General features: G+C 48.1%; 1 protein-coding gene across 1 annotated transcript in view; it reads right to left on the bottom strand.

The window, feature by feature from the left end:
* Positions 1-25,680, bottom strand: part of CRISPLD2 (cysteine rich secretory protein LCCL domain containing 2) — a 67,440-nt gene that overhangs the window by 6,808 nt on the left and 34,952 nt on the right. Inside the window, exons 7-14 of the mRNA XM_059904799.1 lie at positions 25,307-25,447; positions 23,027-23,087; positions 19,315-19,381; positions 18,697-18,827; positions 16,505-16,548; positions 14,335-14,407; positions 11,886-11,961; positions 4,662-4,795 (exon numbers count right to left, since the gene is read on the bottom strand). Coding sequence (XP_059760782.1) covers positions 4,662-4,795; positions 11,886-11,961; positions 14,335-14,407; positions 16,505-16,548; positions 18,697-18,827; positions 19,315-19,381; positions 23,027-23,087; positions 25,307-25,447 — 727 coding nt within the window. The remainder of the gene's footprint in view (positions 1-4,661; positions 4,796-11,885; positions 11,962-14,334; positions 14,408-16,504; positions 16,549-18,696; positions 18,828-19,314; positions 19,382-23,026; positions 23,088-25,306; positions 25,448-25,680) is intronic.

Genomic DNA, 25,680 nt, shown 5'->3' with positions numbered 1-25,680 from the left:
CAGTTAACAGAGGTTAATAGGGTGCCTGCAGGAACTCTTTTTTTCTAATCCCTAGACATATTATTTAAATAATAAGTGTGTATTTCTTTTCTAATAAGTATTTTTAGGGTTACAAACAAGTATACCTTAGGACTGTAAGGCTCACCTCAACCCCTTCTGGGAGGGGCCTGTGCCCCAAGGTCAACGACTTGTCTGCGGTGAGGAGTCATGTGTGCTGGTTACAAGCATGGGTGCTGGAGCAGGCGTCCTGGGTTCAAGTCCTGGCCCTGCTGCTTGTTGGCTGAGTGACCTTGGGCAAGTCGCTTTACCTCTCTGTGCCTCCCTTTCCTTACTGATAAACTGTGGTCCCCGCCTCACGGGGCTGTTGGGAGGGCGAGATGAGCTAATGTGTGTACAGATCTTAGAGCGCTGGGAAGCGGGTACAGGGAGGGAGGGAGACGGCAGAGGAAACCAGTCCAGCCTTGGTCCAGCCGGCCTGGGGGAGAGTGCTAAGCTCATTTGATCTGGAAATAACGGCTCAATGGTTTCTGCTTCCCAGAGTTTCTGGACATGTCGAGAGATTTTCAGACGCCCAACCCTCGAGACTCCCGGAGCTCACAGTGGCTACCGAGTGCTTGAAATGCAGCTCGCCCAAACTGAGATGTGCTCTGTGTGCAAGATACCCGGTAGGTCTCCCAGCTCTTATGAATAAAGGAGAGGGCAAGTTTCTCATCAATACTTCTTCTATTCATACGTATTGAAGATAATATTTTTGATACACTGGATTAAATGAAATATACTCTAAATTCTCCCTTCTGTTTCTTTTTACTGTGATTACTAGAAACTTTAAAATCCCATATGTGGCTCGCGGTACGCGTCTGGGACATGCCGCGGTAAACAGAGGCCCCTGAGGATGAGGAATTTTGTCTCTTCTGTCCCTGCCATGGCCCCGGCCCCGAGCACAGTGCCCAGCACACAGGAGCTGCCCCAGAAACGCTAGCTGAGTGAGTCTACTGTTTGGGTAAAGGTCCATCCGCATATATACCATCAATCTCTGTAAATAGGTTATATCTGTTAAAACGAAGTGACCAAGGATGTTATCTGTCATTGTGTGGCATATTTCCCAATCTCATTCTAAAATCTGTCTTAAAAAATGGTCCTGGTCTCAGAAAAAATCCTGAAAGGATATTCATCCAGATGTCCAGCTTCTTTCCGAGAACATTTGGACAAACCCTGGTCCCAACATCTAAAGCTCTTCCACACCCCTTTTCCTTCCCTTCCTTCATGGGCACGTGTGTGAGAGAGAAAGTGCCTGTCCTCTTACATTATCCCAATTCTGCATGGTCATCTTTCAGAACTTTCAGGAAATCCTCCTCTAAAAACAGACAATTGCTAAACCAAAGCCACTCTGAAGCAGAAACAACTTTTGGCCCATGTCCTGAGGATTCTGTATAGGAGGTTTTGTTTGTTTGTTTGATGGATTGAAGGATTCCCTAAATTTAGAACGCAGCTTGCTTTGAACGGGTTGCTATATGTCCAGTGTCCACGTCTCCCTTGGGACCGCTGTGACCACTCCAGGGTCCCAGCAGACACTGGGGACAGAGCCACCCTCTGGCCCCAGGCTGGGTTCCCAGAGTTCCTAATGGGAACAGGCTCTGGGGAAATTTCTCAGCCCTCGTCTCTACGCAGAGGGCCACTGAGGTCCCATCTAAACGAGGGGAGGATGGGGCATGGCCCTGCCTGGGGCATCCAGATGTCTCCGCAGGACCCATGTCACCAGGGAGGCACCTCCAGATAGTAAGATGGGGCCCCGCTTGGTATACTCAGCTCCCTGGTACCTCCCTCCATAGCCATGATGCCTGTGCCCTGCTACTGATGTTATTATTTCTGCATGGTCTGTCCCCCAACTAGATGATAAGTCCCACCAGGGCAGAGATCAGCCTGTGTGTTCCCTGCTAGGTCCCAGTGCCTGGGACATCGTAAGGGCTCACCACGCGTATGCCACCTGATGGGCGAGCGCAGGTGGAAAGGACGGATGCCAGGGCGAAAAAATAATTCCTGTAGGATGCTTTTGCCCTTGGCCAGAAGATAATCCATGCAGGCTATTTCCTACAATCGAGTTACTTGCCCCTACGTGAAAAGAACCATAGCGTCTTGAGGTTTGCAGCAGGCCTTAGAGGTTATGCCATAGCAACGAGGCCAGCGGATCTATCAGACGCTTCCTCAGAGCCACTGGGTGAGTGCTTTGCACATACTGTCTCATTTAATCCTTACAGTAGCCACTGATAGAGGAGGAACCGAGGCGTGGGGAGACTGCCCGCCCAAGGACACCCAGCTGGGGAGCGGTGCGGCGGGGCCGCAAACATCATCGGACCCTGTGTGCCCTCCTGGCCTGGCCTCTTCCCTCTGTACATGCAGGGCGGACTCTATCTTCCTGGTGCCCACGGATCCCAGCACCGGTCCAGGCCACCCTGAATACGTAGTAAACCAAAGACCCTTCATCACAAACTATCAGAATCACGGACCGTGCCGCCTGTGTGCCAGGGGCGTGGTCACCCTTGCGTCACCCTCACAGTAGCGGCTCTCCCCCTCCAGTGGGCATCAGGACCCCCGGAGGGCAGATCCACGCAGACTGCCCAGCCCGTTCCCCGAGTGTCTGTCTGAGGTGGGCCGTAGGGTGTGCTTTCCTAGCGAGCTCCCCATTGATTTGGATGCCACTTGGAGACCCACTGTTTTACCACCACCCCAGGGGGTAGGTGCTATCATTTTCCCCTCTAAAGCTTGGGAAACTCACCCAGACATCACCACAGATTTCAGCACGCAGGACCTACTCAGGGGGAAAGGGTTCGAGAAGGAAGGGAAGCAGCATCTCCACTATACTTATTATGACAGCGCAATTTGGGCGGGTCCTTTGGGCAGAGAGAACTACAGGTGGCGGGGGAGTTAACAGGGGGGAAGAAGACACTTTGGGGGAGCCCCTCTCAGTCCCTAACCCTCCCCAGACATCCACCTGTGTCCCAGCCCTGGGATGGGGGTGGCGGCTGCTGGGGTCTCCTCTCTCTAAGGTGGGCATAGAAAACAAAGCCCAGCCTACCAGCTTCTCACCAAGACAGTTTCTCTTAAAGGGGCACCAAGAGCTCAAGAGATTGGTGTCCTGGGATTTCTTTCCAGCCTGGCCAGGAAATTCCACCTAATCAGCTGCTTCATTTCCCTCCCATTAAATCCATGGAATTTCCCTTCATCAAGCTTCTCCCAGAGGGTGCAAACTTTGAAGGAGAAAATGCAGAAGCTCTTAACTCTAGCTCTTCGGGGCTGACGGCCGTGATCGTGCAGCTCCCTCCCCACCCTGGGATTCTGCATCACTTGATTCTGCAGGGTCTTCCCATACAGCACTGTCCTGAGTCTCAAAGCACCCCAGGAGGCTGGGAGGGTGAGGACAGCCGAGAAGCTCTCTGGAGCCGTGAAAGCCCAGGCTTCAAGGGACCCAACATATTTTGTATTCTTGATTTTACATTCCTTTTCTAAAGCGGTCCCTCAAATATAAAATCTTCAGCATTCCCCTCTGGTATGGGCTGAACTGTGGCCCCCCAAGTTAATCTGTTGAAGTCCTAGTCCCTGGTACCCTCAGAATATGACTGTACTTGGGAGACGGGGACTTCAAAGAGGTGATTAAATTAAATGCGGTCATTAGCGTGGGCCCCAATCCAATGTGACTGGTGTCCTGGCAAGAAGAGCTAGGCGGGGTACTTCCCTGGTGGCGCAGTGGTTAGGAATCCGCCTGCCAATGCAGGGGACACGGGTTCGGGCCCTGGTCCGGGAAGATCCCACATGCCGCAGAGCAACTAAGCCCGTGCGCCACAACTACTGAGCCTGCGCTCTGGAGCCCGTGAGCCACAACTACTGAGCCCGCGTGCCACAACTACTGAAGCCCACGTGACTAGAGCCCGTGCTCTGCAACAAGAGAAGCCACCACAATGAGAAGCCCGCGCACCGCAAGGAAGAGTAACCCTCGCTCACCGCAACTAGAGAAAGCCCGCGCAGCAGCAAAGACCTGACGCAGCCAAAAATAAATAAATTAATTAATTAATTTAAAAAAAAAAAAAGAAGAAGAAGAAGAGCTAGGCAACATCTCCATCAAGCCTCCCAAGAGCCCCCTGAAGGGGAGACTATGGTTATCTCCATGGCACAGGCGAGGAAATGGAGGCTCCGGTGGCCTGCTCAAGGTCACAAAGCTGGTAAGAAGCACAGCCTAGTCTGCTGCACTCCAGACTCGGCTCTTATTTATGTAACGAAATGCAACTACATTCTGATGTAGCTGTACATAACCATCGTGTGACTATAATTTGATCCCACTGTTTTGTTGGGGACGTGGGCAGGGGGACGCACACACACATATAGAAAAAGGACCCTTCTTTGGGACACGCACCAAAAATCTCAGCAGCTCTCCCAGGTGAGACGTAACGGATGGTTGTTTTCCTTTGGGCTTATCTGATGCCTCTAAATTGTCTACAGAACATGTGCTGGTCATAGAAAAAGTTCTCATTGTGAAAAAAGAAAGGAAGAGAAAAGAGAAGAACAGGCTTGTCCCGGGTGTTCTGATATTTTAAAGGGCACCGTCTTTGGCCCTCCTCCAACGCCCCTCACTGGCCTTGGGTGTCGAGGGTCCGAGGACGCAGCCCTACCTTTCAGACTGAACTCCGTTCCTGAGAGAGCCCACGTAGATCTCCTTTTTGTCAACGGGCATCACGTCCACGTAACCCCCGCTCTTGTTCCTGATGACTCCTGCATGCACGGCGGTCCTACAGATGCTTGAACTCTGAAAGCCCAGGAAGAGCTGTGATCAGTGTCAAGGTCAGGTGCTCGGGTGAAGCCCTGCTGGGGTCAACCATTACTTGGCCTCCTGGCTGGTGGTCAAGGAACCCCTAGGAAGTAACCACGGCCTAGGAAGTAACTGTGGCTACCTCGATTCCTCAGTGGTCTCTCCAGGGAGACCTGGCCTCATCCATCCATTCATTCATTTGTTCATTTTATCGACAAATATTATCTGAGCACCTACTATGTGCCAGGCACTGTACTGGATACAGGAGGATTCAGCGGGGAACAAAATAAAGACTCTGCCTTCACGGAGTCAAGGGAGACGGACAAACAAATACACAAACAAGGGACGCAGGCTATGAAGAAAACAAAACCAGATCATGAGATAAAATGACTGGTGGAGGGGTCTCTTTTAGAATGGTTAACAAGCGAAGACGGCTCTTGATGTGACATTTGAGCTCAGATCAGAGTGACAACACGGGAACCAGCCACAGCCATGGGAATATCTCTGGGCAGAGCATCCCAGGCAGAGGGAGCAGCTCGTGCAAAGGCCCTGGGGTGGGAATGAACTTGTCGTGTCCAAAGTACAGAAAGAGGGAGAGGGTGGCTGGAATACAGTGAGTCCAGCAGAATGTGGCAGGAGACGGGGAGAGGTGAGAAGGGGCCAGTCACGTGGGTCTGTGAGGGCCACAGGGTGGGGTCTGGGTTCATTCCAGGTGCCAAATGAGCCACTGGCTTTCAAGCAAGGGTAGGATGTGTTGTTTTCTAAAGTCATCAAATCATCTAATTCCTGGGTAACAAAATTGTCGAGTTAAACTTTCATTAGGGTCTTAACTTATCCAATAGAAAAATGGTCCTCAGATTGGATTGTCTGAGAGTAATTCATCATTTCTCAAAGTTGGGGAAATTCATTCAGGGGTGGGGTGGCTGGTGCCTGCTAAAGATGCAGGTTCCTGGGCCTCACCCTGACCTACTGACTCAGAACCTCCCCAGGTGAGGGCCAGCTGATGCTGACACCCACTCAAGGTTAACAACCAGGTAAGTAGCACCCTCCTGCCTCTTCCACGGTCCTTGCATCTGGCCTGTGCTGGAACCTGACGCCGGCCTTGGCAGTGAGTCCCCACCCTCACTGCAGCTCAGAGCCACCTGCAGCATCTTTATGTGAAGATGATGGCCAGGTGCCCGCCCTTCCCATCCCTCCCCCCCGAGATTCAACTGCTCTGGGATGAAGCCCGAGACTGAGTATTTTAAACACTTGCTGGGTGACTGTCAGGTGCAGCCGGGGCTGCAGACATGAGTGGAGCTAATCCATCTGTGGGGCGAACAGCCTCCTTCATGGTAAGTGGAGCTATCGTCGACTCTGAGCTTATTAAATACCAGCCTGGGCTGCCTTTTGTTTGTCATCTCATTTAATCTTCCAATGACATGGGGGACTACTGTTATTCCCACTCTACAGGCCAGAAAGCACAGGCTCAGTGAGATTAGATGACATTGCCAACGCCCTGCAGACAGTTCAGGGTTTGGTAGTGATTCCAAATGAGATCTGGCGGACGGCAAAGTCTGTGCTTCTATGGTCGGCAGAATAACGGCCCCCAAAATGCCCAGCCTCATCCCTGGAACCTGTGGATATGTGACCTGACATGGCACAAGGACTTCGCAGATGTGACTAAGTTAAGGACCTTGAGATGGGAGAGGATCCTGGATTACCCACGTGGGCCCAGTGGAATCTCAGGGGTCCTTAAAAGAGGGAGGTGGGAGGGTCAGAGGCAGAGAGAAGCAGCATGAGAAAGACCCAACAGCCTTTCAGACTGTCAGCTCCTGCCACGTCCCTTCAAATTCCAGGTCATTCCAGACAAGTTACTGGTTTTGCAGAAGAAGGAAAAAATGCTCACACCAGAAGGCCCCGCCCTGCCTGCTCCCTGGGAAGTTAATACTGCTGTTAAAAGGTGGAGAGTCTCAGAGTTGAAAGGCACCCTCATACTAAACACGGGAGAATTGGATTTCTTGGTTTCCAGCACTAATTGACTTGAGTAACTGAAGGCCAGTTTTTCTAACCCCACACAAACATGTCTTGTCTTCAGTAAATAAATTAAACGGATGAGGGCAGGGTTCCTTAGCCTGAAGTGGGCTCTGGGGGTGTCTGTGGGGCCCTGAGGCTACAGGCATAACTCTGTGGGCCTACAGAGTCAGCAAGAACTTTCGAGGTTTTAGCACCGAGCCCAGGAAACCCCGCATCCCAGGCAAACTGGGATGGTTGGTCAACCCTGTCGGCACAAGGAAGCCTTTTTATCCCCCTGGAGGAAGGATCCACAGCTTTTCAGTTCTCAGAGGGGTTTGTGCCCCCAGAAGATTAAGAAGCAATAGATCTGCTGCTATCTAAAAGAGAGGCAGGGAGACTTTGGAAATGAAATGATCATTGTAGAATCCTTCGAAGTTCGCTGTGAGTGGGGCTGAGCGGTGGAAGCGAGCGTGGGCGGGGCTTCTCACCGGCAGGCAGAGCTGGGATTTTTTTCTGTCTCCCTCAGTATTGCTCACTCTCTGAGTTACCAGCCCCAGGGCCTGCCTGGGGAGGCACATCCTCTGACGGTAGCTGCCAGGAGGTGGGCGCTTTGGTGCTGTGGCCTCTGTGACAGTCCTTTGCCCCGTCCCCGGAGGATTTCTGGGCACCAGAGGCACAGAAGTTTCCCATGATAACATCAAGCCGTGGGAGTGGAAACCACACACACACAGCCTGATTCTCCTCCCTGCATGGGCCCAGCGATCACTGCACGCGTCTTCCACCACTGCCGGACAAACCCTTTCCTCCCCTTTCCCCCTCCCCCTTCCCACCCCTCTCCTCTCCCTGCTTCTTTCCCAGAGGCACAAGTTATCTGCTTTCTCTCCTCAGGACCCAAGGCAACACCGATATCTGAATATTTATTAACAACCACTATCAACAAAGATCTAGTCTCAGCAACCCTGTCCCCACCACTTGTTGGCTGTGTGGTCTTGGATGACCTATTTTAACCCCCGGAGCCTCTATTTTCTCAGTATAAAGTGAGGATCAGGGTCTTCCCTGGTGGTGCAGTGGTTGAGAATCCGCCTGCCAGTGCAGGGGACACGGGTTCGAGCCCTGGTCCGGGAAGATCCCACATGCTGCGGAGCAACTAAGCCCGTGTACCACAACTAATGAGCTTGCGCTCTAGAGCCCGTGAGCCACAACTACTGAGCCTGTGTGCCACAACTACTGAAGCCCGCATGCCTAGAGCCCGTGCTCCACCACAAGGGAAGCCACCGCAGTGAGAAGCCCGCGCACCACAACGAAGAGTAGCCCCTGCTCGCCACAACTAGAGAAAAAGCCCACGTGCAGCAGCGAAGACCCAACGCAGCCAAAAATAAAATTAATTAATTAGGGCTTCCCTGGTGGCGCAGTGGTTGAGAGTCTGCCTGCCAATGCAGGGGACACGGGTTCGAGCCCTGGTCTGGGAAGATCCCACATGCCGCAGAGCAACTAGGCCCGTGAGCCACAACTGCTGAGCCTGCGCGTCTGGAGCCTGTGCTCCGCCACAAGAGAGGCCGCGATAGTGAGAGGCCCGCGCACCGTGATGAAGAGTGGCCCCCGCTTGCCGCAACTGGAGAAAGCCCTCGCACAGAAACGAAGACCCAACACAGCCATAAATAAATAAATGAATAATTTTTAAAAATTTAATTAATTAATTCATTCATTCATAAAGTGAGGATCATCATGGGTAACCCTTTTGAGCATTTACCACGGTGGGCCCAGTTCTAAGTGTTTCACATGATTGATATGGTAATGTCCCAGTAACCTACAAGGTGGGTATTATTATTATTATTATTATTATTATTATTCCCTCTTAACAGGGGTTAAATGACGTGCCCCAAATCACTGGGCTGGCAAACAGCAGAGCTGCGACTGCCACCAGAGCCAGCAAGCTGCAGACTACTCTACAGGGCTCAGTAAGAACCTAAGAGGGCCCGTCGAGACGGTTAAGTAAGATCAAGGGCCAAATGCAGGCTTGCACAAAATAAGTGCTCAACAGATGTTAGTTGATAAGACAAATATCACCATAATCATCACTCTCACCACCACCATTATCAAAAATTCTCAAGGGACTGTCATCTCTAACCCAGTGGTCCTCAATGTGTACTCCCAGACCAGCAACATCAACGTCACCTGGGAACTCGCTGGAAACGCAGATTCTCTGGCTCCACCCTAGACCCCGTGAGTCGGAAACGCGTGGGGTGGGACCCGGAACTCTGTGTGAACAGCCCTCTGGGGGATTCTGATGCATGCACGAGTGTGAGAATTTATCCAGCCACCGAGGGAGACAGGACAGATAAGAAAACTGAGGTTCAGAGCAGGGAAAGGCTTGTCCACCATCCCACGACTGGTAAATGTCACAGCTGGGGCTTCAGTTTGCATCTTCTGACCCAGACTTCGTTCGTAGGCTACACCCTGCTGCTTCTCCTGCCTGCAGCTCACCACAAAGCACGGGCTCTGCCAGCTAATGCACTCCGGGGGAGCAGGCAGGAACTGCAGGCATTATTAGGCCCTTCGAAGGTCTGGAGACAACTCTCCCAAAATAAATCTCTCAGCTACACAGACATTTTCCAAAAGGCATCATCATTTCCCAGAATACAGAGTGACCTAGAAACCAAGGCCAGAAAAGAACCTCTGAAATGGAGGTAGCTTTCTCTTTCTCCCTTTCTTCCTTCCTTCTTTTATTCTCTCAAGAGCTGTTTAAGCACTGACTACTGTAGTATTTTTGCTGATTTATTCTTTCAACAAACATGAATAGAACAATTATTGTGTGCCAAACCCTGCCATGAGCACAGTGGTTCCAAAAGCTCAAAACCCTAGTGAAGAAGTTAAGAGACTGTATACAGGTTTTCACAAACAGGCCTGTTCACACCTGTGTATTTTTGAGTGTGGGTGCATTCAAACAAGGCAGGACAGGGTAGGGAAAGAACAGACCCTAAGGCAAGATACACCCTCATTTGCATCTCGCCTTTGCCATGTACTAGCTGTGTGATTTGGGGCAGGTTATTCTGAGCCTCACTTTCCTTCTCTGTAAGACGGGGATAACAATACCTAGAGAGTGTTTTTTAAGAGCCTAAAACATAGTAAAAAGTAGCCTTATAATATTACCAAATTTTCATCAAGTTCTCCTTGTATTTCTAAATGTTTTTTTCTTTTTCTCTTTTCTTTTTCTTCTTTTTTTCTTTATACATTTAGCTGCTACACTGTTTGGAGCATACAGATTTGATTTTCGTATCTTCATAAATTGTACCTTTTGTGCCACTGCATAACGAATTGTCTTGTCCCATTCAGTATGTTTAACTTTAAATTCCACTTCATCCGAGAGCAATATTGCCACTCCTGGGACTTCCCTGGTGGCTCAGTGGTTAAGAATCCGCCTGCCAATGCAGGGGACACAGGTTCGAGCCCTGGTCCGGAAAGATCCCACATGCCACGGAGCAACTAAGCCCGTGCGCCACAACTACTGAGCCCATGAGCCACAACTACTGAGCCCACGTGCCACAACTACTGAAGCCCGCATGCCTAGAGCCCGCGCTCCACAACAAGAGAAGCCACCGCAATGAGAAGCCCGTGCACCGAAACAAAGAGTAGCCCCCGCTCACCGCAACTAGAGAAAGCCCGTACGCAGCCAAAAATATAAATAAATTAATTAATTAAAAAAAATATTGCCACTCCTGCTTTATCTACTTGTTTCTTTGTATTTTGCTGGAATCATTTTGCTCATCCTTTTATACTTAAAGCACTTGAAAATCGAAGACGCTGTCTTCTAGTAGCAGATTTTGGCTCAAACATTTAGGATAACAATTGATATACATTATTTTACTCCTTCATGAAACTTTTAGAGCTCAATTTTGAATTAGCAGCTTTCAAGGAGAAAAAAAAGACTCATTTAATCGGGAAAGAAAAAAGATGGGAGTGGGGGGCAGGTAGCCACGAAGGTCGCTTTGACTTTGCAGAACTCGGTGAGCTCACATTTACAGGCCTCCAGAATAAATGAAGGCAGATGGGGGCAAAGGTGATGGTCGTGGGTGAGGGAGAACGGTAGAAATGAAGGCTGAGTAAAAATGTCAGCTGGGGATGAGCAATGCTGATCTCCTCATGGACTTTTAAATCTAGAAGATTTCCTGAACGAGAAAATCCCAGCTCTGGCTCATTCTACAGAGAGATAAGCAACTTGGCCAGAAGATCAAATAGTCTGTTGGGCAGAACTGTGACCACATTCACATCTTCTGGGTCACCGTGTCCCTAAACCCTGGACCACTGGAGCGAGAAGACTACTTTCTGTAGGATTCACTTCAGAAAAATCAGGCTATGCAAACTAAATGTTATATGTAGGATGGATAAACAACGAGGGCCTACGGTACAGCACAGGGAACTATAGTCAATATCCTGTGATAAACCATAATGGAAAAGAATATGAAAATATACGTATATATGTGGAACTGAGTCACTCTGCTGTACAGTAGAAATTAACATAACGCTGTAAATCAACTATACTTCAATAAAATTTTTAAAAAAGAAAAAGAAAAAGAAAAATCAGGCTAAAGTTAGGAGGGAAAAATGGAAGGATAGACTCCAATATAATAAGAGTGGTTATTCACAAGTAGTAAATTGGAGGTAGTTTGTATTTTCTTCCGTGTGCTTTTAGCTCAGTGTGTACACAGCCAAAAAGAAATGCAGTGAGTAGAGTGGATGAATAGCTATAAATGCATCAGAAGAGCCAGAAAGGTTATTAAATATCTGGGGGAATGAAGTGTGTGACGCATGGAAGCCTTCACATGAGAAAAGCACGTCAGCAGAGAAGCAGAATTCAATTTACCGAACTCTGAAGCCATCTGTGTAAAAGGAGGTACACCTGTGTCTGTATTCATTAGCACACATTGGTGGAAGTTCAAGTATTTCTGTAAATGGAGAAACTAGGGCAATGGTAGCAAAAAATGAGTGATCTAAATTTAGCTAGAGGCACAGGAATGGGATCTCAAGTTTCTGGTGTCCAGACCTTGGAATGTGGTTTCTGTGGGGTGGCAGCTGAAAAGGCCAGAATACTCACGTCTGCATAGATGTTGGTTCCAAGCACGGGAGCCCAGTAGGATGGCTCATCTTTGCAGTGCGCCGGACAATGAACTCTGGAAAACAAGAAGCATTTAGGTGATGGTTATAATCAGCAGAAAACAAAATTTCTTGAGAAAAGCAGCTGGCCCTCTTTATTTGAACGTCAAGATTTAAGTACTTAGGTGAAAGGCAACTACCACACGGTTTACTCTTTAAGAAAAAAATACGCCTCTCCTACCCTAGCAGTGATAAAGATATTCTTCCTTAAAAGTGCATATAGAATTTTAAAACCCCATATGGGGAGGCATAAATTGGGAGATTGGGATTGACATATATACACTACTATATATAAAATAGATAACTAATAAGGATCTACTGTATAGCACAGGGAACTCTACTCAATACTCTGTAATGGCCTATATGGAATAGAATATAAAAAAGAGTGGATATATATGTATAACTGATTCACTTAGCTGTACACCTGAAACAAACACAACACTGTAAATCAACTATACTCCAATAAAAATTTTTTTAAATAAATAAAATTTTTTTAAATTGTAACTAAAATGAAAGGTTTTAAAGGTTTTTGGGTCATTTGCTGGTTGATTACTTGATTAAAATTGCTGGTTTACTCAGTGTACCTTAGTAATACATGCTTTCTGTTTCTTTTTTCTGACCAGTCACTTATTAATAAAATGGAATATCTTTATGGAAAAAAAAAAGCCATACGACAAGACCTGTACAAACAGCAAGGTGAAAGGAAATAAAAATCTAAGAGAGGGGAGTATGGGATTGTAAGGGCTTGTTCCTCCCATTCTTGGATGTCGGCTGGTTCATACTGTGGCTACATTATGGAGATTACAATCAATAGATTTTTTCAAAGGCCACTTCCCTGTGTAGGGGAGGAAAGGGTGGAGGCCTTCACCTCCGTGAGTCACAGAATATTCCAGGCAGGGGGCACTGATAACCCGGGGCAGGAAGGGTTAGCTCACCGCTGTGGCAGTCAGCACATCCCTGCCATAGGGGATGAGGAGGGGGCCTCAACTGGAATCTCTCACACCAGGAAAGAGCGTGAGCTTTACTTAAAAAAAAGGTCTTTTGTCTTTATCCGGAACAGGTACACCATGGGCTGGAGCCCAGGGACCAAGGAACCAAAATGGCAGCCGGGAGCCCTCTGGCTTGCGAGTAGCAAAGGGGAGGATTCAGGAACCCCATCTGGTCCCCTCACTGGCCCCCGCCCGGGGCTCTTCCCTGCTCACACCTTGGGGTTCTCCACCTGTTAGGTTTTTGTTTTGTTTTTGTTTTTGTTTTGGCCATGCCGCACAGCTTGTGGAATCTCAGAGCTACATAACCCAGCTTCTGACAGGATCTAACAGGTATTTTGGAGATACTCCTTCTTTTGTTCTGATGCACCCTCCTCCCAAAACTCAGCCAATTAAGGTTTGGGCAGATGCATGTAAAACCCACTCCTTAGACAAACAAATTGCGGTACATCCACAGAATGGAACGCCACTCGGCAACATGAAAGGATAAACAAGTCACCGATTCACTCAACAACACAGATGTGTCGCAAAGCACTGTGTAGAGTGGAAGAAGCCAGATGCACAAGCCTCCGAGCTGTGACGGCTCCATGTGTATGAGATTCCAGAAAAGGCACGATTGTAGGCACAGAAAGGAGGTCAGTGGTTGGCAGGGATATGGGTGGGAGTTGGAGGGTGGGGGGCGGACTACAAGAGAACTTGCTGGGGTGATGAAAATGTTCTCTGCCTGGATGGTGGTGTAATTTGTCAAAACACATCGAACTGTATCCTTTTAACAGGTGGCTTTTGTTGTGTGTAAATTATACCTCCAAAAAGCTGAGTTTTAACGAGCTAGTTCTCAAGTGACCCAGAGAAAACATAACCGATCAAGTAAAAGAATCAAAGAGCTGATTCGAAGGGGACCAGTGGCACCCAGCTTCCAGAGTTCTTGACTGATCTAAGAGGCCAAGAATGACAGGTCCCAAGGTCTGTCTGGGGGTTTGGGAAGAGCTTGGTGGCAAATGAAGTCAAATACTTTCTCCTTCAAGTGGAGGTGACATTGAGAAGGGCAAAGTCATCTTTTCAGTTAAGTTCCCAGAGCAGGGCCCTGGGGCCTGGCTACACACGGGGCTCGCCCAGAAGCTTCTAAAGATGTGGGTATCCTGCGGGGCCACGCCCGGAGACTGGGATTTGTTCTTTTAACGCCTCTCAGGCAATTCCAGTGTGCAGCCAGGGTTGAGAACGAGTGGTCTCAGGGAGAGGTCAAGGGGGTCCTTGACTCGGAGCACAAAGCGACTGACTTCCTAGGTGGACACACAGCAGGGCCACGTCTAGGACTCAGCTGTGCATGGCAGTGACCCGCAACCCAACCTGGCCCTTCTTCTCTCGGCCCCCACGTTTGCCGATCCAGATGCCAGGGAGCCTTACCTGGGGCAGTGGGTCCCCGGCCTCTCATATGGGCAGAGCTGGGCCACGGTGGTGTAGCAGTCTAGGTCCTGCTCTGTGAACAGGAACACATAGGGGAAGGGTCAGGTCACGGGCAAGCCTGGGCCTCAGGCTACTGGCCTGTGAAACAGGCTGCTGGACAGCGGGTCCTAGGGGTTCCTTGGGCCCCCGAACCGGGATGAGAGCCGGGATGAGGCCCCAGTGCTCCCAGCACCTCCCCCAGGGGCACTCTGGGGATGAGATAAAGCCCAAGGCCCAAGTGTTTTCACAGGTCAAAGGTGTCAGCACCCTAAACAGTTTCTCTGTGGGGCGAGCAAACTTTTCATTTGCATCGTGCTTTTCCACCTTGAAGCCTCTGCCTCTACGTTATCCTGCTGGAGCCTCATGGTGGGTATTATACTCATTATACAGATGGGGAAACTGAGGTCCAGAAAAGCTAAGAGACCTCCTGAGGCTGCACAGGGCATGGTTGAGGGTCCAGGTTTCTAATTCCCAGCCTAGAGCTCTTTGCTCACACCCTTCCCAAGGGGCAGGTGACTCTTTCCTTCAAGGTCACACGTTGTGTTTTAACAACAGATGTAAGAAAGCGGTTCTAATACTGGCCACCTGTAGTCTCTGACAGGCTGTCCTTGTCCGGTCCAGGGCTCGGCAAACTCTTTCTTAAAGAGCGAGAGAGTAAATATTTCCAGCTCTGTGGGCCCTCTGGTCTGTGTTATAACCACTCAACTCTGCCATCGTAGCAGGAACCAGCCACAGACAATGTGGAAAGGAATGGGTGCGGCCAGGTGCCACTAAAACTTTATTTACAAAACAGTCAGCGGACAGGATTTGGCCTTGAGGGTTGTAGTTTGCCCACTCCTGGTCCCGCCTATCACTTGGATGGGCCAGGGGTCTATGCAGCAATCCAGCAAGGGGACTGGTTTACTACACCAAGGGTCTGCTGTACAATGGGATGCTGGGGAAATCATTAAAATGAGGTTTAGAAGTCCACCTAAAGGCACAGAAGACTATTCTTGATATTATTTGAAAAAAACTCAGGTTACCAATTCCATTTCAATTTTAAAAAACATATCAATGTATACATTACCAATGTATATACTCTTAATGCAGAGGGAAAAGAAACACTACAGATATCCACCAAAATGTTCAGAGCAGTTATCTCTGAATGGTGGAATTTAGGTCTTTTTTTTTCAACAATTCTCTGTATTTTTTAATTATCTGGAATAAACAGACATTACTTTTGTAACAGGGGGAAAAGCTGCTATATGTTTTTATAAAGATATCTAACCAGATATTCTTGTATCCAGGGTAAATGACAAGAATTGCTTTCCCAAAGGAAGAAAGGGTCAGTGGGCAAGGATCCAGGGGAGGGTCCAGGGGAGGGTGCTGGGTGGGGCACCCTGGCATCCCTGCCTGCCTGAGACTATTCCAGTCAAGTGCCCGGTCTGGGCAACTATAACCCAGACCCCAGTTCTGGTGACAGCGTGCTCTCCCGTGGATGCATGCCACCTTGCCAAATGAACATCCCGGAGGCCATACAAAAAGCTGGGCCAGAGGCAGCAAGTATGGGCCACGGACTTCCCCACGTTTCCCTCTCTTGCCCATGGCAGACATTACTAATCTATCAAGCTCCGTGCTCTGCTGAGCCCAGAATGAGGCCTCAGAATCCTTCTCAAAACAACGCTCCAGGTAGCCACTATCACTCACTAGAAACTGACACTCCCTATGCAACCTATTAGCTACTCTAGACCCAGGCATTAGTATTTCTGTGACAGTCAGCTGGGAACCCATGCCTGTGTTTCAGGTTAGCTGTCTAGGTCCATTGCCAAGTTCAGATTTTTCATTTTCACCTTGCCCCACGGTTTGCGGGATCTTAATTCCCAAACCAGAGATTAAACCTGGGCCACGGCAGTGAAAGCGCCAAGTCCTAACCACTGGACTGCCAGGGAACTCTCCCTAAGTTATGATATTTTAAAAAATTAGTTAAAGAATCGACCTCCTCAGGAACCTCTTAAACATCTTTACAAGGCTGAGAACAGCAATGTCAGCAGACATGGTAAACATTAAATCAATAACTAAGAGGAATGAAATTCCAGGGAAACCCAAGATAACCTGTGTATTGTGGTCATATAAGAAAAGCTGGCCAGCTTACCTTTTACTTTTGACACCGTGAATGAGCTGGAGGACTTGTATTTGCTGTAAAAGGAATCATTAGGTAAATGCAAACAGAAATGCGTCTACAAGTACACGCTTGTTCCTGCACTTATTTTATTTACGGCCTCAACTTTACATTTTCCTACTTGTTTCCCATCAGCCTGAAAGCCCTTAGGACATTCCAGAGCAGGATCTAGAATGAGAACATTCTAGAATAGGGCTCGTTAATCTTCTTTGTGCCAAGGATCCCTCTAGCAGCCTGGTAAAGCCCATGGACACCTTTTCAGAACAATGATTTTTAAATGCAATGATAAATTTAAAAGATTAGAAGGAAATCAGGTATTATTAATATCATTATCAAAGTATTAAAACAAATTTGTTAGCGTAATAGCTGTGCATCTTTATTAATGTATTAAAAACAGAATCTAGCGGCAGGTCTTCTAACTACTGTCATTTGGGGATTGTGACAGCAGAGACTGTTTCAAGGTGTCTCCATCACGTGGATTCCTACCCGTGAGAAAGTCACTGGCCCTACGAGTGCTACTCAGATTGGGGGCTAACATCCATCACGGAAGAAAATACCACATTTCAATTAGAGGTTAGTGAAACTAAAGCTTTAATTTGCTTTGCGTTCACAGACTCCCCGACTCTAATTCTAAGACGTGAAGAACCCCACTCTAGATGTAAAGTTGGCCATTGGAAGGGACCAGAAATGGATTCAGGAAAAGGGTCCCAGGCAAGGCAGGACCTGAACCCTTGGTCAAGCCCACAGCTCCATCGGTGGCGGGGCTGAGCTTCATGAAGGCTGGGGTTGAGGTCACCCAACCGATCTCTCCATGAATATTTTCTTTGCTTTCGTTTAAACTTCCTTGCTCTTTTTTTGTTTACATAAAATCCCCAGCTAAGACAGAAGAAGGACTATTGCAACACTGCCCGAAAAACCAGGCCTTTCCAAACAGAATGACTCACGTAGTTTTTGAAATGTTCTGAGTGGCCTCACTATTTGGAAGGGACATGGACATGCCACCTTGTAACTATCACAGGAGCATCTGCTGGCTGCCTTCCTGCTGCAGACCCTGGGATGGGCACTGACACGGGGGTCCCTGACATGCTGCCTCGTGGTGGGTTAGCTGGGTGTCAGCCCTGGGTCCTGCCGTGGCACTCATTTATAAATGAGGGTACTGCCGCCCCGACGCGATGAAGAAGCCAGCCCAGGTCACGCACAGGGAGAAGGCAGAGCCGGGTCTGTTTGACCCTAGAGCACCCAGTGGGTCCCACCAGCTCCTGGTCACCTTATGCCTCAGATGCCATGGACAGATCAAGACACGACCTCCTGCTGTTCTTCATGGTCCCCCCACCCCATCAACCCCCAAAAGTCAGAATGGTGAAGATGGTCTGCCCCGTCAGGCATCCACATACCTTACATGAAAAACATCTTGCAAAAACAAGTAAGTATATTTAAGAAATGAAAAGCCTCGTTCTCAGGGGGAAAAAAAAAAGTGCCAATCAAGAATTAGCCTACGGGTGGGATAGGGAGGGTGGGAGGGAGGCTCAAGAGGGAGGGGATATGGGGATATGTGTGTGCATATCGCTGATTCACTTTGTTATACAGCAGAAACTAACACACCATTGTGAAGCAATTATACTCCAATAAAGATGTATAAGAAAAAAAAGAATTAGCCTACAAACTCAAAGATACCATCAGTCATTACTGAAGTGTCTGAAGAGTTCTCAGGGACAAGGAAGAGAGAAAAAGCAGGATTCAGAACTCGTATCAGACTGCAAGACTATATGCTTTGGAAGGTCATGTACCTAGATTATCTCTGGGAAGTGGGAATGAAGAGATTAGTATTTCCTTATTTCCGTTTTTCTGTATCTTAATGGCTGTGTGTACATTTCATAATTAAGAGCAGTGTTAATTTTAAATACACAATAAACTTTCCTAAAACCTACAAAAACAAACAAACAAACAAACAAGAAACAAAACTCAACCACATTAAACACACATACCGAAATCCACTGGGATGAAATAGGCTAAACGGCCCATAGGGGAGATTTCTGAGTTATGGGATTAAGGTCATCTTTACTGTTTTCCTGTCTCTTTATATTGTTCAGTACTTTTCAAAGTTTCAACAGTACTCTCATAATCAGAAAAGAAGTTTTCAGGAACCCTGATCACCGAATAGTTACCTCAAAGACTGCACGCCGTTCCTCTCAGACTTGACGAAAAAGGGGACCTTCCCATTCCTGGTGACGTCCACCAGGCCTCCCTTGTCGTCCAGGACCCCGTAGTGAATGGCGGCCCGGCAGATGCTGGACACCTGCGGGGGACAGGCCAGACTGTAAGTACATCTGAATTCACCTTCGTCTGCGATCATTTCCAGAAACACCCAAGATGTTTGTCCTCAACCCACAAAAAGCCAAAAAGCCGGGCCAAGACTCGCCCCACTTCTCACTCTGACTGCACTCTATAACACGTCTTTGTTCCTGGGGGTGCTTATCTTTAAGAACTCATCCGAGTTGCTTCACAAACTAAGAACAGGGACAAACAGCCCCTTCTCCCCATCCAGTGGAGCATTTAACGCTCGGGCTAAAATGGAGACTGGTCTGCTCGAGGGTCAGCCCCAGTTCCCAAAAGTGGCTTCACAAGTTTGTGACCCCAGAAACACACACGGATCAGCTCTACAAAAAGGGGGGTTTGACTAAGGAGTGGGAAGAAAATCTGTTCACCTGAAAACCAGCCACCTGCTTTTAAAACATAGACAGGAGTCCACACAAGCCATTTAAAGAAATGTTGGCCACACTTACGCTTTCATAAAAGAGAGTCCCAAAGATCTTTGCCCGGTTGTGCAGGCAGCCTGCTGGGCACTGGTACCTGATGGAGAAGAAAGAAGATGATTTTCAGAGGTAAACATGTTCATGAAACCTCATCATGAATTTATTGCGGTTTTTTCCTTCAATAGCTCTATTATCACATATAGAAAAGCGTCAGTGATATAGCATGCATTGTTTTGGAGCAAGTCACAATTCACCCAGGCTGAAGTTTCTAGTCACACGGACACAGTTAGATTCAACTTGACCTCCTTAAAGACTATTTTCACGTGCTTCGGGTTCAAATTGAATAGATGGACAATTCTATGAATAGATGGACAGTTCACAGAATAAAGACAAATGGCTTCAAAGGCACCAAAAAAATCCTCAGACATCAGTCACCAAAGACGTGCAGACTGAAAGGAGGTGGCATTTTCCAGGCGTCAAGGGTTTTTTATTAGAATAAAACTAAATGATGGTGATCATGTTCACAAATAACAGTTAATCGTTCCAGAAAGCCTTCAAAATTCATATCCCTTAAACCACAAACAAAACGAAAAGACGACCTCTGCACTGGGAAAAAATATTTGCAAATGATGCTACCGACAAGGGATTAATTTCCAAAATACACAAACAGCTCATACAGCTTAATATTTTTTAAAAAACCACAACCCAATCCAAAAATGGGCAGAAGACCTAAATAGACATTTCTCCAAAGAAGACATACAGATGGCCAAGAGGCACATGAAAAGATGCTCAATATTGCTAATTATTAGAGAAATGCAAATCAAAACTACAATCAGGTATCACCTCACACCAGCCAGAATGGCCATCATTAAAAAGTCTACAAATAACAAATGCTGGAGAGGGTGTGGAGAAAAGGGAACCCTCCTACACTGTTGGTGGGAATGTAAATTAGTACAGCCACTATGGAAAACAGTATGGAGGTTCCTCAAAAAACTAAAAATAGAGCTACCATATGATCCAGCAATCCCACTCCTGGGCATATATCCAGAAAAGATGAAAAACTCTAATTTGCAAAGATACATGCTTCCCAATGTTCACAGCAGCACTATTCACAATAGCCAAGACAAGGAAGCAACCTAAGTGTCCATCAACAGATGAATGGATAAAGAAGATGTGGTATATATATACAATGGAATATTACTCAACCATAAAAAAATAAAATAATGTCATTTGCAGCAACATGGATGGACCTAGAGATTACCATACTAAGTGAAGTAAGTCAAAGACAAGTATATGATATCGCTTATATGTGGAATCTAAAAAAATGATACAAATGAACTTATTTACAAAACAGAAACAGACTCACAGACATAGAAAACTTATGGCTACCAAAGGGGAAAGCGGGGGGAGGGATAAATTAGGAGTTTGGGATTAACATATACCTACTACTATATACAAAACAGATAACCAACAAGGACCTATACTGTATAGCACAGGGAACTATACTCAATATCTTGTAATAACCTATAATGGAAAAGAATCTGAAAAACAATATATATACGTATAACTGAATCACTTTGCTGTACACTTGAAACTAACAACACTGTAAATTAACTATACTTCAATTAAAAAAAAATTCATATCCCTTGATTCTTGAATCTCCCAAGCAAAAAGACAGAAAGTCAGACCTCCATGTTATTCCAACCATTTGTAATAGGGAAAAACTGGAAATAAGTCAGCAGGTGTCAAAGGAATAGCCAAATATATTTTTGTGTGGCCAAATGTCAGAGTATTACGCAGCCACTAGAAATGAAGTTTTTGAAGAATAGTTATTGACTTGGGAAAATCTTAAGTGAAACCAGTACCACACAAGATCGCGTAACAGTATTAGCCTAATCAGCGCACAGAAACTACATAGAATTGTTACGGATGTTCACGAGATTCTGGGACACTTATTCTTTCCTTTATACTTTTTTTTTTGGTTGTTGTTTTCCTGAATTACAATGAGCAAGAATACCTTTTAAAGTCAGAAAAAAGTCCAGTAAATATTATTTTTGTAAAAGCACCACGTACAGAAAACTGATGTGCCAGATGGTGGGACGGCTTCCAGGAGCTGCACCGTGAGCGTCCTTGCGGTTGCAGGTGGGCTGAGTTCTATATCTTGACTGGAGGCATCTAACAGTCTTCATGTGGACAGACCCCTGCCTTTTCTGTGCTTGGGGAGGGTCCCATCTATCCCCAACCCTGCAACTCTTTTGATGCCGACAACAAATGCTCTCCAGACCCTGTCATTTTGTCCCACTGAATATTCAGGCGTGATGCTCTTGTAACAAGCTTGCGGTTCAGAAAGGCACATCACCACCAAGGGGCAGCTCGGGAGTGTTCCGGGAATCCCAGAACTGTGAGTTTGCAGAGTGGAGACCCCTTCCGGTGTGAGGGGACAGACGGTTATTCCACCACCCTCATTGCCACGTCTTGCTTATCTCACCAACAAACTGCCTGGATCTGCTTTCGTAGTACTTGCTGGCCCATCGCCAGCTGCTCGTGGGATGACGTACGAGCCCCTTGAACATCTGATCCTGGGCTGCTCTGTCTGTCCCAGGACACTCCTGCCAAAGTCTGAGTGATGCACTGCCCTGGTAAACCAGATCCCAAAGTCCCCATGGTATAAAATAGGACCCTCTCTTTTAGGTAATACAATATACCTTCTCTTTTAGCATGTGCTTTAAAGAACACGATTCAGGGCTTCCCCGGTGGTGCAGTGGTTAAGAATCCGCCTGCCAATGCAGGAGACACGGATTCAAGCCCTGGCCCAGGAAGATCCCACATGCCCGTGCAACTAAGCCCGTGCGCCACAACTACTGAGCCTGGGCTCTAGAGCCCGCGAGTCACAACTACTGAACCCGCGTGCCACAACTACTGAAGCCCGCGCGCCTAGCGCCTGCGCTCCGCAACAAGAGAAGCCACCGCAATGAGAAGCCCGTGCACCGCAACAAAGAGTAGCTCCTGCTCGCCGCAACTAGACAAAGCCCGTGCACAGCAACGAAGACCCAACGCAGCCAAAAATAAATATAAATAAAATAAGTTAATAAAAAAAAATAATAAAAACGCAATTCAGCTTTAGATGAATGGATGCCAGAATCCATAGGAAGAAGACTAAGGCCCCTCCACCGATAGCACAGTTTCCTGCCGTGAACCTGAGGATCTATGTAGGGCCGCTGCACCTGTTGGCCACTCACTGCCAGAAGGGGCAGCCCAGCAGCTACGTTGCCAAAACCAAGCTTGTTCTTCTTGGCAGATGTTTTTCAACATCTGAAATGGACGATACTAAGTGACTCCATCAGCTACATGAATTTGTTCAACGCTGGGGGACACGCAGGCCGCTCTTTGTCTGGTGGGGCCTCTGTGGCAGCAGGCCGACTTGGATTCCACAGCAGCCGTGCTGGACCCGCCCACGGTCACACCTGCCCTAACGCTGCCGCAGCCCCAGTCGTCCCCGGCACAGAGCTCCGGGCTAGCCTGTGCTAGCTCTGGGTAACCCCTGCACGCACAGAGATGGGAGGGAGCCCCCAGCCTCACAAAAACTTCAGTCAAGATCTCCCGGTCGATAGCACATCTGCTGCTGGCACATCTGGCATTTCTACAGATGTAGATCAGCTGACAGATCATGATGTGACCCATGACCGAGAGCAGGTGCTTCAGAGGGCTGTAGGCGGCGAGATGGGGATGGGCCAGGCCTTACCTGTTGCACGTGGACCCTTTACACTTGTCCTTCATCTTGGTGTCACACCCGATGACTTGGGCTAGGAGAGAAATGCAGAAATACTTGTCAAGGCAAGAAGCGGAGAGGATGAGTCTGAGTTAGAAGACCCCATCCCCCCTCTGAGGAACTCTCTGGAACATTCTGGAATCCATGTCATAACGAGAGCAGGAGCATGGCCCAGTGGCTGCAGGCTTATTAGGGTGAGGTTCAAATCCCAGATCCCCTTTCTAGTAGCACTGTCACCTTGGACACCTGACTTCCCCTCTCTGAGGTTCAAATTCTGCTTATTAATGCGGATGAGTACAGTATCCACTTCCAACGTTTGCTGTGAGCCTTAAATAAGAAAGTAAATGTAGGCTTGGAAGGGAGCCTGGCACACTAAGTGTCCCATAGCCTCACAGGGCTCTGGAGGGCAAGCCTTGTCCAGCCCGGTTGGCGGGGACCCAGCCATTCTCACCAGTGTCGTCTCCCCGCCCCCAGCCAAGATGACTTTGCCAAGCTTTCCTTTTTGGTTTATTTTATAGGGACATATTAGAATCTTGCAGTAGTGTCATAGTTTGACAAAAAGACATATTACTTTGTAATGTTACATTATTAAAGGAAAAAACAACTGAAGTGTTTGGAATTTCTGGACAGACAAGAACATCAGCGTATTTCCTGGTCAAAGAAAGCCACAGCTGACTAAACAGGCAGGAAGCCCAGGAGAAAGACATTTGAAGGCTCAGAGGAGAGAGAATGGTGGGGGCTGAGGGCAGGGCAGTTGACAAAATAGCAGAGGATTTTTGAGAAAGATGGGCATGAGCTGGCCTCCTACTCAGGGGTGAGTCCGGTTTTATGCTGTGTGAGGTTTGGAGGGAAAAGAGAGACACTGGCGGGCAGAGAACCCACACTTGGTGCCGTGTCTGTAAGAAAATGCCCTCTAGAGCCTCAACCCTTCAGTAAAGGTGCCGCATACACAGGTGAGCAGGGGAGGGGGTAATCGGAGCCGGGCAGGGGAGGGCAGAAAGAAAGGAGCGAGCCCTAGGAGGTGAAGTGTCTTGGGAGACCAGGGGGAAGAAAGTGCGACAGAGGTGAGCGTGAGAACACTAGTCGTCTGGGGACTTCCGGAAGTCTCTGGGAGAACATCCAACTTCCGGCCTTAAGGGGGCGTGTCGGAGGCAACTTGATGGTGAGCTCAAACACAGCTGACACTGGGTGGCCCGCGTTTATTGCAAATAATCCCCACAGCAATCTGACAGAGCTGCAACAGCTCTGGCAAGGAGATGTGTGAGGAGTAACAGATGAGAACGTTGACACACAGCCCAGGAGGCTTGTCCCAGGTCTAGAATCCATGGCCTTGTTCCTTAGTAATTGCTTCAGTTCTCCTTTGTCAAGAACACAATGCCGGGCTTCCCTGGTGGCGCAGTGGTTGAAATCCACCTGCCAATGCAGGGGACACAGGTTCGAGCCCTGGTCCGGGAAGATCCCACATGCCGCGGAGCCACTAAGCCCGTGCGCCACAACTACCGAGCCTGCGCTCTAGAGCCCGTGAGCCACAACTACTGAAGCCTGTGCGCCACAACTACTGAAGCCCGCGCTCCGCAACAAGAGAAGCCACCACAGTGAGAAGCTCGCGCACGGCAGTGAAGAGTAGCCCCCGCTCACCGCAACTAGAGAAAGCCCACGTGCGGTAACGAAGACCCAACGCAGCCAAAAAAAAGTAAATAAAATAAATTTAAAAAAAAAAAAGAACACAATGCCTCTTGTAAAATATGGACATATGAAATGCACAGGTCCATATCTCACTGATTTAAAAAAATGCTGACAGAGGCATTACTGCTCCCACTTTACGGATGAGCACATCAAGTCTCAAAGAGTCGGGTGACTGTCCGAGTCACAGGGCTGGTGCATGATGACCACGGGAGCCGGGCGCCACGCTGCACGTTCACTCTCCCTTTGGGAGCCAGGCACTTCCAACAGGAACCCGATTTCAGCCCAAGTCCTCTTTGAAAGGACAAGAGAAGGTCTAACCTTAAAATACCTGCCAGGGGGGAAAAGGCCACCCAAGCACAGCTCCTATAATGCTTCTTTTGAAATGACTTAAAAATATCATTTTTTAGAAACATCTTCAGGTTGTGCTTTTTGCAAGCTACACCCCACCCTGTTCCCTGCTGTTTGTCGACTTGGAGACCTCTCAACCCACCCATTTCCCTCCTCTGCCCACCCCAAAGAAAACTGCCCCCTCCAGAGGTGGCTGGCAGAGGGCAGAGCCCCACTCACTCATGTAGTTCACGGCGGGGGCTTTCTTGGGCTTCGTGGGTCTGATCACCCTCGAATGGACCCAGATGTGCTTCTCTTCAGGAATGGGGGCCATCTCCACCTCGTTCATCTCGTCCGTTTCAGGTTTTTGGTCGTACGTCTCTTAATAGTGAAGAGGGAGAGAAAAGCAACATGCTGGGATTCAACCAAAATGCATTTCGGAAAAAATAAAGAAGCAATTTGGAAACTAAACTTGTTTGAGGTTTGGTTTCACAAAGGGTCATTTCAGTGGCAAAGAGAAAGTTACATTTCAGGACAGCGCTGGCCAGGTGGAATTCTCCCCGCCAAGGGGTGATGGATGGCCCTCTGCTCACCGTGTTTGCTTTGGACACAAG

The sequence above is a fragment of the Balaenoptera ricei genome, chromosome 19 (assembly GCF_028023285.1).
Source record: "Balaenoptera ricei isolate mBalRic1 chromosome 19, mBalRic1.hap2, whole genome shotgun sequence".
NCBI lineage: Eukaryota > Metazoa > Chordata > Mammalia > Artiodactyla > Balaenopteridae > Balaenoptera > Balaenoptera ricei.
The sequence above is the reverse complement of the archived record's forward strand: the minus strand, read 5'-3'. Positions and strand labels throughout refer to the sequence as shown.